Raw genomic sequence first — 14,179 nt, forward strand, 5'->3', positions numbered from 1 at the left:
CTCTTGTGTTACAAGAATTTAGGTTCAGGTGAGTTTTCACAGCCACTGTTGTAAGAAAAATCCCCTTTCCAAATTTTAAGTCTCTGTCTCAAGGCACAAGGGGCTTACAATATTTTAGATACAATGGTTGCTAGATTTAAAAACAAATAAATAGATTAAAAAAACAAACAAACAAAAAAAAACCATACGTACATCTCAGCAGAATAATATATTTTTCCTTAGCTGTCTACCGAATCATACATTTTCGGAAACATACATCCTCAAGCAGGCAGCTGGCATGTAACATTTTAGTATGAAAGCAACCTGGCCTGTATCAGAAATAGTGTGGCCAGCGGGACTAGGGAAGTGATGGTCCCCCTGTACTCAGCATGGGTGAGGCCACACCGTGTTTTGGGCCCCTTGCTACAACTAAGACATTAAGGTGCTGGAGAGTGTCCAGAGAGGAGCAATGAAGCTGGCGAGGGGTCTGGAGAACAAGTCTTATGAGGAGCAGCTGAGGGAGCTGGGGTTGTTTAGTCTGGAGGAAAGAAGGCTGAGGGGAGACCTTATCGCTCCCTACAACTGCCTGAAAGGAGGGCGCAGCCAGGTGGGGATTGGTCTCCTCTCCCAAACAAAAAGTGATAGGACAGAGGAAACAGCCTCAAGTTGTGCCAGGGAGGTTTAGATTGGATATTAGGAAAAATTTCTTCACCGAAAGGTTTGTCAAGCATTGGAACAGGCTGCCCGGGGAAGTGGTGGAGTCGCCATCCCTGGAGGTATTTAAAAAAACGTGTATATGTTGTGCTTAGGGACATGGTTTAGTGGTGGATTTGGCAGTGCTAGTTAACAGTTGGACTTGATGATCTTGAAGGTCTTTTCCAAGATAAACAATTCTATGATTCTATGAAATTGCTGCATTTTGACAGATTAAAAACACATTCTCATACAGCTAAATCTTCGGCAACTCAGCCAACAGAGTTACCGTCCTGCTACACACGTGTGTGCACAGCAGAATACAGCTTCTGCAACACTGCCATTCAAACTACGTTGGAGACATCATCATTGTCCCACCAGCCTTCCAAACAAGAATGCCACGTATCTCCTACAACTGCTAAAGTTGTAAATCAATGTTTTGTATGATAAAGAGATAGCAAACAACATAGTCAGTTAGTAGCTGAGGGTTTCCCGAAACACTGGGTCATGCCCCGGGAAGGGGTAAACACCCAACCTGCTAAATTCTGACACTGTACTCTTCCTTACACAAGTGCTTCCCTAACTTCATACTCCCAAAACTCTTCAAATTATCAAAGCAAAAGAAAATTATCACTCTTGCAATTAAACAAAGTCAAACTATAGCTAATGTATGCTATCACCATTCATCAGATAACTCCACTGTGTCTGAAAGACGATCTCTATTTCTAGCACATTCCCAGGACAGCAATCCCCCAGAAAACAGTTTTAAAAGAAACAAGCGTCAAGTTTCCATTCTCAGCAACATAGCCAGGATCACTGCAGCGAGAATGGTTAATCATGGGCTACTAGCCACCCAGCAATCCAGGGCAGGTAGTTTGCAGAGACAGAAAAAGCTTCTGCAGCAGTACGTGCACCCTCAAATCTCTGCCATACAGCAAGATCGGTGGGGCAAGATGCACTGCTAAGTCCACAAAAGCAACGCATGCAGAAGTTTCGGGCCTCCATCTGATCACCACCCAAGTTCAGAATGACACGAATAACTCTCCATTCAGTGCTGCCCAGCCTCACAGACACCACTGAACACTTAAGGCAAACCGTAGTAACTACCCCATACCCCTATGTTCCTTCCAAATCTGCTGCCATTACAACATCTCTATAAATCCCCGAAGGCTGTCATCTCACCCTGTAGCCATCTCACACTGTAACACACTCAGGCTGCAGTCACAGGGACTCTGCAATGGAGTCACGGTTGCTTCACGCAGGCAGGAGCGGCGCTCTGGGCTACCAAAGCTGCCAATGACTGAAGCTAAAATTGCTTCCACTCTTCAAGCCCTTAAAGAAGGCCAGCTGTCCTGTAATGCAGCACAGGCAAGTCAGTCAACCCTGGAGTACTGCAAATAAGTTCAAAAAAAAAAAAAAAAAAAACACCTCCTTGCTAATATATTTTGGAATGGGCAGAAGAGGGAGAGCCTGCATCCCGGACCATGTGGAGAGAAGAAATTGCCTGATGCAATTTCACACAGTGAAGCCCAAAATATCCTCCACTGGTGAAACATCAGAATGATAATCAATGATATTTCAAACAAGTCTAAACAGAGCTCCAGCTACGGCAACGAGCAATTTAGATATGCATCAGTTGCTTGGAAAGAAGTGACAATCCCTGTACTTTGACTGTCCTATAAAAACCAAGTATGCTTAAGGAGAAAGAATTTACCGTTCCCAACTACAGAAACCTGAAATATCACTATGAACTTCATACTGATGAGAAGTTTTAAAATATTTCTCTTATTTTACCTAGATAATTCTAGTATTTTTTTAAAAATTTAAAGTTGAAAAAAATACACACACACACTGTTCTCTGAAGAGTGGGTGAAGTGCCTAGGTGATGTTTTGTAGAACTCAAATTATTTTCCATCTATCTTGAGAAAGCTGCAAACATATTTTCAACTTTTTAGATGAAAGCTTTCATGCTTGTTCCCAAAACAAGATTAGCTTCCGTAAGATCTGTATGACATATTCAGTTTAAAGTTTGCTTTTTTTTGTGTGTGTGCTAAGATTATTTGCCAGGAAAACTAAAAATATCTGCAGAAATGAAACAGACCTGGAAATTTATTGCTGATTAAAAAACCAACCAACCAAACAAACAACGGACAACACAACATTTTAGCATCTTGGTAACAAGCCTTTCTAATAAATTCATATTTAATCTTTAATATGCTAATTATTCTGCAAGAGAGTTCAAATTCTCTTGTTTCAACATCTCCAGCACAGATTTTACTAACCAGTTCTTTTCACTGAATCATTAATATGTATTTTCTTGATTAATGCAATCAGTTGATTCTTCTTCATTTATGGCATTTTCTTTATCCAATATATCAAACTATAATATTTTAAAAAAAAATTAAAAAATAAAAAATAAAAAAAATCTCAAACCAAAAAAAGTCCAGAGAGCAATTTTCACCCTGTCACTGTCTGTGGTGGAGGAGAACCACGACTAACAGGAAAAGGGATCAAGCCTCAAACCTGCTTTACAACATATTTTTGTATTGCAAAAGGAGGTGATGTTACACAGTGACAACAGGAGTTCTCATGAACTACCCTTAACCTTGGTAGCCATGTAGAGACCACAGTAGTAGAGACCACAGACACCGACAAACAACAGACCATGAGCAACTGGGAACTAGCACAGTAGTTATTAATTATTTACTTGTAAAAATCTCTGATGTAATAGTATCCAGCAGACAGTTCACAGATAACAGAAGATTCTTCCTTCCTTCACCGTCCTTACGCAGGGTTACACAGTGCTGAGGTAGATATTCTAGTGCAAAATCAACTGTAAGTCAAATGAAAGTATTTCCCCCTCCCTGATAACGTTTGCCTCTCAATATTACTGGCATGCCACATCCAAGAATTCTGCCAGGCCATTAAAAAGAAATCCTCAGTTTTGGATCCTCCTACTTCTGAGACTGAAGGCTGTAGTGAAACATCTCCCTGTGACATAAGTAATTTAAAAAATAAAATGGATGTAAATGGATTAAACCTGTGTATGTACATACATAAACACACAGAGAGAACACAAGAGATACCTCTGATTTCATTGTGCGATTTGTAAATGCCAACGCGCAGCTGCTTTTTTTTTTGGACATACAGCAGATTCTATGAATTCTATTAGAATACATATGAATGCACCAAGTGATTTTCCTCAGTTGTCTACTCAATGGGGACAAAGAGAGTATTATTCACAGGTAACAAGAGGGGTGGTATAAAAGCTGGGCAGCAAGGATGTGGTTCATTACAGGAAGAACTAAAGAATTCATTAAGGTGCACTGTGAGGCACTGCAGCTTCGCAAGAATTCTCTGATGTGCCAATAATGTCATAACAAATACCCAAGTAAACCAGTTAAGTAGTTTTCCCTCACATTAACATTGGTTTCAGTGTCATTCAAGCTGTGGTCATTTACAATTTCAAAAACATGCTTGATCCTTTCTACAAATCACACAAGTCTGGTACCAAAACACTCTTCTGGGGGTGCCTCAGCATCTTCCAGCAAACTTAGAACAGCATTTTAGCAAGAACACTGGAAACTAAAGCATGCTTTGCTTGTTTTAGTAACACAACATAATTATATTCACCTTATCAGTGTGACAGGCAGCCATTCTGCTAGGAAGTTTTCATACCATTACATATCATTTATTTCTCAGGCAATGCTTAAAATACTTCTTGAAGACGATGCTATATACTGATGCCCCCCACATTTAAACTCATACCATCCAAGTAGTCTACCCAATCATTTTCTCCACCAGCAGCATGAAGACAGAGCGCATTGTGACACCTCATACATATTTAATAATAGCCTGATAGGCTGTCATTAACATCAAACACAAATCTAAGTTTGCTACATTAAACATGATCCCTGTGTTAAGAGGACAATCACAAAGTGCCTCCAAGATCGAGCCTGTAAGAAATACCCACCGACTTGGACAAGGTGTAATGAGGCCAACTGCACTGAAGAAGCCATTATGCACACATCGCAGTTAAAATGAGAAGGGGGGGGGGGGCGGGGAAAGCAGGGGAAAAAGAAAAAGCTTCAATGGGTCATAAGACCAGACATGCCATAAGGCAATCTGTCATAGAGTACTCATATTAATAACTGTTGTGTCAAAACTGAACATTCAAAAGAAAAGACAAACCTTCCTTTATGTTTTATGAAATGTAAGCCCACAGAATTAATAATTCATGAGATGAAGAAAAATATCAGATTTGGATATAAATATTAACAGAACACTGTCAACCTGTTTAGAACCGAATTTTGACTGTCCTACCTTACAATTATCAATCTAGAAAGGAATAATCTTCAAAAGCTCAAAAAAAAAAAAAATCGGTCATTAAGTCCGATTAATTAAAACCGGTCATTAAGTCGGAAAGTCATTAATGAAGAAATTAACATTCTCTATTCACGTAGGTCCTAAGCAAAGCAGCAGAACTCTCTTCTGTGCCCGGCTGTGGCTGGGCGAATGCTAATTGACTGGCATTATTTGTTCAGTTACACCGTGTTGACAACAGTAACGTCGGTATGCACACAAGAAAGTATACCAAAGGAACATACGAAAATCAAGACCCAGTGGAAAAAGGGTAGGAAAAGAGGGGAAGTAGTTGTCAGGTGACAAACAAAAATAAAAAAAAAGCTAGTTATAAGTTAATAAAAATTTCAAAACAAAAAGTTTATACAACAGGTCTTGGATATTTTTTTCTGATTAGCTAAATAAAAGGCATTTAAAAACTACAAAAGAAAGCAATTAACCCACCACGCACAACCACATACCAGTAAATTCACTTCATGTGCCCTTCCCTGCTTTCACTACTATTACAAAGAATAGAATATTGGAACACAGAACACAAATTGCGTCAAAAATCAGGAATGCCATCAAAATGTATTGTTCTAAATAGTAGTGACACTGCTTTTCTTTACTTTTTTTTTTTCTTCTCTCCAGCACGAATATAATTTCAGTCTAGTTATGTCCCCATCTGCACTTACATTCTGGGCAACAGTATTAAAAATACTTACATAGCAGCTTACATACTAGGATGAGGCATACATAAAAAAAAAAGTCAGCCTAAAAACTCCACTTTTCACCACAGTTCCTGACATTTTTACTGCATTTCACCCAGTGACGAGCATGCAAAATGAAAAGCTAAAGAAGTTGAACATTACAAGCTTTTAATATTTGTTTTAAAGTTAATTCCTACCTTTATCATTCTAGAGAGATCTCCAGCATCAGCTAATTCCAACACTATGTTCAGTTCATTGTCTTCAATGAATGAGGCATAATATTTAATTACATTTGGATGATTCAGTTGCTAAGAAAGCAGAATAATAATGTACATTTTAGTGTAGAGCATGTCTTATCTTTTTAAGACTGACAAATGAAACTTAGGCAAACAAAACAACCCCTAAAATCCACTTAAGTATAAAACAACAAGTCTATACTTATGAGAAACATTTACAGATAAACATTTTGCAAGAACACAATGGCATTTTAGGATCAACATGATGACTGAAATCGCAATTTTAGAGGAATTTTGCTTCCATGTATCTACGCAATAGTATGGTAAACTGTTATCTGAAACAGCAAAGTCAATTTTTAAAAGCAGTATTTTATTGTACATGGGACACAGTTACTTACAACACTGTAGTTTTAGCAGAAACTTCTACTCGAAAAGTTACCCATGTTTCTATAGGATTTAGTTCTCAATGTTAGTTTTTAAAGCAATAAAAATCACAAAATTCCCTAAGTGAGGCTTACAAAACTCTACACAGACAACAGTGGACACCTCAACTACACGAAAAACTTAATATACTTTGATGAAGGCTGCACATTTTTTAAGCAAATCTTTTACCTTAAGAAGATCTATTTCTTTGATGCAGTCAGCACGGGCTTTGGCATCCATTAAATCAAATATCTATGCACAAAAGATAAGACATTTTTATTAAGTGATTAAAATATAGCAAATTGAGCTATCGTTATCATTATTTCACAGCATCCATAAAGCAACTTGAGCTGTGCATCTTATGGCAAGACGTAACACTGCAGTAAGAAGTATTCCTAATGCTCTGAGGTACTGATTCACTGCTATATTGATTCTTTTAGCCCTCTTGTAGGAAAGAAGTCCATTGTAAGTACAAGTTTTCCAATGACTTAATTGCCACCTCCGCACATCTGCTCAAGCACACAGCAATCATTCAGCACATTTCCTTCAAGCTGGTTCTAATCCAAATGTCAGCCTGCTCTCCCATCCCTGCCACACTATTATCACAAACGGACTCTTTCTAGTGCTCAGCATACCTTTTTCTCCTAGTCTCTTGCTACACTCTTCCTTTTCAATTCTAAATAACGCATACACTTTTACACTCTCTCTCAGGATCAAAACTTCATTGTGACCTCCAATTCTTCCTCTCCCATTTCCTTCCCTTCACCAAGCAAAGTGGTTCGGATTCTGTAATTTGTTTACTAGAGCACTTTTTTCTAAGCCCTCATCTGTCACCTTGACTTTTATAGCCTTTTACAGTTAAGACATCTCTGCTCTTCATGTTTTTTCCCACCTCCCAGATTACTTTGCAATGTATCTCATCTCGAGCATAATGCTTGCTCCAAATTACTTTGCAATGTATCTCATTTTTGCCTCCTCCAGTTTAACCACATTACTCTCCGCTAATTTCAAGTTCTGTTTGGAGTAATTTTTTCCTGCCTTTTGAGTCCTTGTCCACATTCTACACATCTATTATTTAATGCCTTTCTATTTTCACTCCCTTTTTTTTTTTTTTTTTTTACCATCTTTGGGTTCCCTTCTCACTTCACTTTCTCAGATGTGCATCTCCACATGCTGCCACTGACTATTCCCCTTAGAAACGACCAAAATTTTACTTTTTCAAGGAATCTTTCCTCTCATTTGCCATTACTTTGCGAATTAAAAAAAAAAAAAAAAAAAAAACCACAAAACAAACCACCACCACACACACCATGAAAAGAAGGCCAAACAAGCAAACAAAAAACCCCAGTCAAAACACCCATCAGCTTCTGTGTGGTCTGTCTATTACATTTTGAGCTATCCTGAAGAATAACAGAGGTGCACTACAAGTGTTAGTAATTGCCACAACATTTATAAGATAACCTTTTCCAGTTACATCTTTTCAATGCACGTCATTTCTTTCTAGATAGTGTCCAGGAGAAGATATATTATGTGCTGTGAAGATCACTGGTACCTGGTTCCATCAACTCAAAATGATCACAAGCTCAACAGCTGACAACTTCCATTTGTTATCTTGCCTCCAAACCCAGAAACAGAAATAGGATTAACAGCACTCTGAGTACTCAATGTCTGCAAAGAGGTTATCTCCTAAACTGTGTAACTGTCCATGTGAATCCCACCTTCTTTTCACTCTCCCCAGAGAAGTTCAAACAAATCAGGAAGTCCATATATGATCTCTTAAACCTCCTCTAAATTTTCTATACCACTATGCACAATAAGTTTGTCATTCCTTTAATCAACTGAAAGGAGAAGTCTAGAGACTTCATCCCTGAGCACAGTCCACACAGAGCACTACTTGCTTTCAGATACTTGGTCTTCTGTCTTCAGAGCTGGCATAAGAAAAAAAAACAGCCTGGAGTGGATGCAAGATTCACTTTTTGGCAAAAAGACAACAACTGAAATGCCAGGCTTGTAGATAGTAAGAAGAAAAGAGGGAGGAGGAAAGAAAGAAGTAAACCAAACTACTTACCGAGAAAGAAAGGGAATAAACCATCTCACAACTACTTGTATATTAATGCCAGGACGATGGGAAATAAACAGACGGAGCTAGAAGCAATTACTCAAGGAGGAGACTGTGGGAGACTTAACAGAAACACAACAGGGTAAGTCACAAGACAGGAATGCTAACATTAAAAACTAAGTGTAGCAGAAAAAATAGATGTAGTAGAAGAAAAGAGTTAGTACTATATATGAAATTACAGGTACAAGTATTAAGAGGTAAATAATACCGATGGAACAGTTAGTTTATGAATTAAGGTTGGGAACTTAGTGAAGGAGATGAAACAGCCTGCATCTGTTATAGATCTCAACTCTGAATGGAAAAACATTGCTCTTTAATCATTTTGACTAAAGCCCTAGTATTTGGTACAGTCATGAAGGACTGTAGTGATTTTTTAGGAAACAATCAGGAAAGTTCTAAATATGAGAGGCAGAACATAAACTGAGGCAGTACTGGGAAGGCACGAGATCATAATTGTACGTACCCTGAGACACCAGTAAATGGAAAATTTTATACCTTCTCTCCCAAAAAACAATCCATGAAAGTCTTTACTGAGGAGCAGGGAAAAAGGGGAAAAGGTATAGTGGCACATCTTGAAGCTTGACACTTCTGCTAAATTCTAGATAATAGCGAGATAAGAACCTTCCTTATAAATAATGCAGAAGTTAGACATAGAGAACTCCAAACACACTGAAGAACCTAATCAAAGGTGCAGACAGAATTTTAGACGGAATATTGTATACAAATTATCTACTCATAACATTTGGAGAAATTGCCCTAAGCACAATTTCAAGATTCAAAACAAAAAGAGTTTTACTGTGTGAAAAAACAGAACAATTTGCACCTGTTAATGACTGTGCCAATATGCCAAGAGGCTTATTAACTTACCTATACCAGCAGTGTTTCCCTACACAATCAAGCAAATTTTGCAAGCAAGTTTGTTTTTTTTTTTTTTTTATAAGCTATGCCTCTGATAGGGACATAAATCAGTAACTCTCATAGAGGAATAACAAAACAACAAAAATAAGGCCCTAGACTCAGGACTATGAAAGATCTAGGATCAAGGCATGGAAAGACAAAATTTTGTTTGTGTATTCTGGCTGATATTCCCAGTACTTCTTATTTTTTATTAAAAACAGCCTGGAGTAGACTAGACCAAGCAGCTGCTCTCATGAAAGGGCAGACTTAAGTTTTATAAACATGACTCCTGATACTTTTGCCACATTTCATACAGCAGACTGGCAAATTTGTCACAGCTTCAGCTAAACTGGATATTTCAAACATTACCCGAATAAAGTAAAGCAAGACAGAAAAACCAAGTCTTTTGGGATCCTTACAAACATAAAGACAGACAATCTGAGGATTCATTGTATATCATTCTTGAGGTTCTCCGTTAGACTTTGGTCCAGCTCTAACCTCAAAAGACTATAAATAGCATTTCCAAGAAATCCAGAATTCCTGTTTCACAGACGCTAACCTGCTCCAACAGTAAGACTGGAAAAAAACCCACAACAACAATGAAAAAAAACCAAATCACCCAATCCATGGCCTCCAAAGAACCTCTACCCTATAAAACCAGATTCAAACAGCTTACAGAGATTTTCTTTCTGAATAGATTATCTTTCCATTTTGCCAAACTGCTGTAGTTCGGATCAGAGGCCCCCAGTGTAATAAGCCATGTCAGCTCACAAGAAGGCTACTGTAAACATGAGAAAACCTCCACGCTTCATCACCAGAAGGTGCCTCAACACTGAAGAACGTCTTACACTGAAAAATGGAAGCCACAATGAAAGATTTTAAGAGCTGAAGAACATCCTTTCAAGTGCATGTCAAAATTACACATGGCACCTGGCAGCGATCAGAAGGCTTGTTTCGCAGGAGCTGCTGCGGACCAGATGACGGCGCAGCAGAAGCTGTCCTTCGCCTGTGGTTTACTACAGCCTGGCCAACATGAAGAGATGTCAGTGCTTCCATCACAACTGTAACAGCTTATAGCTTTACAAGCAGACTAATTCTGTCTTCGGCTACTATTACTCAGCAAGTCGATCTGAAAGGTCAGTTTATGCTCCCCCCCCCCCCCTCCAGTATGCGTGTTGCACACAGGTTTCTCTCACACACACACACAATTTGTAGCCCTATAAAGACGGTAGTGCCCTTGCTATTAGCTGGACACAAGCCTCAGACTGCCTCAGAAACATGAAGCCCGAAGACTTCCCACATTTTGGCTGGACTTCTCTTGGCCTGAACTTATTTTTTGAACCTGGATTTAGTGTAGCAGTACAAGCTTTGCACTTGAGAAACATAACTGCAATGAAGTCATTACAGTCAGACGACTTGTGTCTGACTTGGGTTTAGATTCAGCTCAGCTTTGTGCAACTGCACGGTCTTAAGGAAATTATAGCAGATACGATAAAGGTCTAATAAAACCAGCGTGATTAACATCGGTAAACTTTTGCACCAACGCAAAGCATTAGCAACTGACTGCTTGAATGCACCCAGCATATCCCACGTAGAGCCACCACCTGCATCCTCCTCCCAGCAGAGCTCTGGGAACTGGAAGGGTGAGTCTGAACGGGGTCGATGTGAAGAAGCTTGTGTACATTGATTATTGGGAATTAGCAGGAATTAGACTACAAGTGTTAGCATCGCTGTAATTGGCTAACAATAAAAACTGCTGCATTTTGATTAGAGTGCTAGGGCATTAATTAGAGTAACAATAAATTCTAATTCTTGACTCCACTTACAAGGTCAGAATCACAGGGTAATTCAGGTTGGACATGTGTTTCACTAGTCAGCATAAGCTGCACAGTGTAATACACTCTTATTTAAAATTGTAATTATTTTTCCCCAATTTCTGTTTTCAAGGACTGTGATAAGATTAACATTTCTACAAAGGAATTATGTTTGCTGTGGAAAACCTAATAATAAGCAAAAATTATATTAAATGTTTTTATGATGTGCCAGTTCTCATGAAGAGTATAATCAAAGAATCTCTTTGCAGTAAGCACTATACCTTAGTTAGCAATTACTGTGAAATTCCTGAAAACAATTAGGCAAATACTGCAGGAGAGACTTAAGAAAGCATTTTTTAAAGCCCTTACTGTTCTTGTTAAGTGGAAAAAAAATTGCTAAGTAAAACAAAGAGTCCATTTTTAGCTCTCAGTTTTTTGTCTCCTACTGCAGTCAACAGCATAGGAAGGAACAGTAGAAGGACAAGCATACATTGACATACTTATTCCAAAAAATCCCCCTCTGTGTGCTATGCAACTAAGGGATCTCCGGTAACTTTGCATTGAATCACTTCTCCAATACCTTCATGTGGACATGGATTATAATTTTATTCTTTCAGCAGTCTAGAAATACCAGCTGTAAGTACTGTCAAGAGTTATCGATATTTTTAGAATAATTTCTAAGCTATTGTAGGATACATAGCAGGAACCGTTCCCTATGCAGACATGTAAACTGAACAAAAAGGTTGCAATACATGAAGTCAACTTTCTTACATACGTGCTCACATATGCAACCAGAGCTCCCAGGCGGCTATGTGCATAGCAAGGTTTAGAAGCATTTAGCCACCAGATGGAAAACAACAGGCCTTAGTTTTTAAGTGTAGACTCTATCTTATCGATTACCAGCTACCAATTTAACTCATCATCTGAAGTGATGATTAGTGCCAAGTTGGAATCTACTTGATTCCTTGTGCTCCGAAGTCCATCACTTTCCCAAGTTGTCGTTTTCCTTTTCAGTATGGAAAAGGATGAAGGTCTTTAACTCACCATTTAAATGACAATTTAACCTATCTCTGTTTGAAATTCTGCATAAAACAAAAATACCAAAAAGTATTTCCAAAGCAAAACACAAACATGACTGCTGTAACGTAAACCTACAAACAAGCAAGCAAAACAAAGACTTGAATGCACATAAATATTGAGATATGATACCACATAGCAACAATGAGCATTAGAGTATTTTGCCACCACAGCACTGCCGTGCTGAGACAATAGTGCTTCATAAAATGTGAAATTACAAGTGCTTTCCTAAGATTAATTATCTCTAATTCAGGCCTGAAGTAGCAATCCACTGACAATGCACAATGAATAATGAATGTAAGTGCTAGATAAAAGGATTCATTGTCTGAATCTCTAACACAGAGGTCTCCAATTTTGGAATGAAAGGGAAGGAAAGGTGGAACAATGTAAGACAGAAACATAATGAATCTGGAATTTTGTTGAAATACGCAGTTTCACATAATATTTTAAATTTTGTGTAGCTAAGGTTTAATTAAAAAATAGCTCATAAAGTGAGCTCATACAGCCTTACAGTCACTGACTTCAGAGATTTACAACTCTTTCACCCTTTAAGGATGCTTTGTGAGCTTTTATTCCAGTACCTAGCAGTTGGTTACTTCCCCCTTGGAAGTGACCACTAAACAGCTTATTGCTCAGAACACCACAGGGTAGCTCAGGGTGATGATGGTTCTGTTGCAAGGGTTACTTTAGGGTGGCAGTAGTAGAGATGTACCACTGCTTCCTCAGGCATGGTCTTTCAGCGTAGTTTGGACCTCGGACTTAACACACGTTAAGAAACTTCCCTAGAAGCTCTTCAAACTTATACTGTTATTTTCAGAGTTTATCTTTCCTGATGTTCCTTTGGCTCAAAGTGTAGTGTAGACATTAATAAAAGGGAAGTAATGAAGATTTGTTTTTTAATTCCGGTTTTATTTAGATAATATTTTAGCAGCATCTCAAAAACACAGTTCCATGGAAAAAGAGACAACCTAGTCCCTAAGTGATGAATACCACTTCCCTAATCACAAGAAGGCAAACCACACACAGAAGGACAAAGCACAAAGGGTACAATGAGAAGAAGAGACCCGACATGCTATTTTGTGCATTCTCCTGGTTCAATTACTACAAAGAAACTGCAAATTAAACTGTTTTCACTCTGCTGAATATCCTACTGGAAACCAAATCAAGAATACTACTTCGTGTCATCTGGACTCAGTAGCAACTACAAATTCAGAAAGAGTGGTTTCTGTCACCATCTGCTTGTCCTTCCTCCCACAGCATCTTACTGCCACTTGCTTCTGCTCACATTGAGTTCCACAAACATACATTTTGTACACATTAATATAACATTTATCAATATTGTACATATTTCAGCCAAGTAAAATTTTAATAGCAGAAAATAAACATTCTTGTTGGAAAGCTTCATAAGAACTCAAAACTGGCAATCCTTTGGAACAAATAATGGCCTGAGATCCAGTAACTCTTAAAGAGAGGATAACTGAATAATTCTAAGTCATGTCAGATCTTGAAGGCAGAGACAAACATGGGGAACCATTGACCTAATACACATAAAGAGAACAGCTATATACCCAACCCAGCCAGGAAAACAAAATGGGGAGGCGATGGAACAGACACAACTTGTGAGATCAAAGAGGAAGGCATGTAGTAGTTCAGATGCGAGATGAGAAAGGGCAGAAAATGGGAAAGGAAAAGAAAGTCCAGGTCTCAGTTATGTTATTTAACTCAAAGTACTGCATTTAGAGACACTGTCGCAATGTGGAAATGTGGAAAGCAGTATCCATGCACAGGTCTAAAATAAAGAGACTAGAGCCTCTCCCCCATGACAGAAAGAAGCATTCTTAAGAAGCATTCTTCCCGTTTTGTCCATGCTGAGCTTCCATTAATGAGACA

The 14,179-nt window shown here is 38.5% G+C and overlaps 1 protein-coding gene across 5 annotated transcripts in view; it reads right to left on the reverse strand.

Moving 5' to 3' along the window:
- The window catches only part of NEK7 (NIMA related kinase 7), a 74,890-nt gene that overhangs the window by 34,916 nt on the left and 25,795 nt on the right, over window positions 1–14,179 (reverse strand). For 4 of the 5 annotated variants that reach the window (XR_010072333.1, XM_063344733.1, XM_063344734.1 and 1 more), the window contains exons 4-5: window positions 6,572–6,634; window positions 5,921–6,031 (exon numbers count right to left, since the gene is read on the reverse strand). The exons of the other annotated variant lie outside the window; for it this stretch is intronic. Coding sequence is in view for 3 of the 4 variants with exons in the window: in XM_063344733.1 (XP_063200803.1) it covers window positions 5,921–6,031; window positions 6,572–6,634 (174 nt within the window). In the remaining variant the exon portion in view is untranslated. The remainder of the gene's footprint in view (window positions 1–5,920; window positions 6,032–6,571; window positions 6,635–14,179) is intronic. 5 annotated transcript variants of the gene reach the window in all.

This window comes from Chroicocephalus ridibundus, chromosome 8, assembly GCF_963924245.1.
Source record: "Chroicocephalus ridibundus chromosome 8, bChrRid1.1, whole genome shotgun sequence".
NCBI classification, from domain to species: domain Eukaryota; kingdom Metazoa; phylum Chordata; class Aves; order Charadriiformes; family Laridae; genus Chroicocephalus; species Chroicocephalus ridibundus.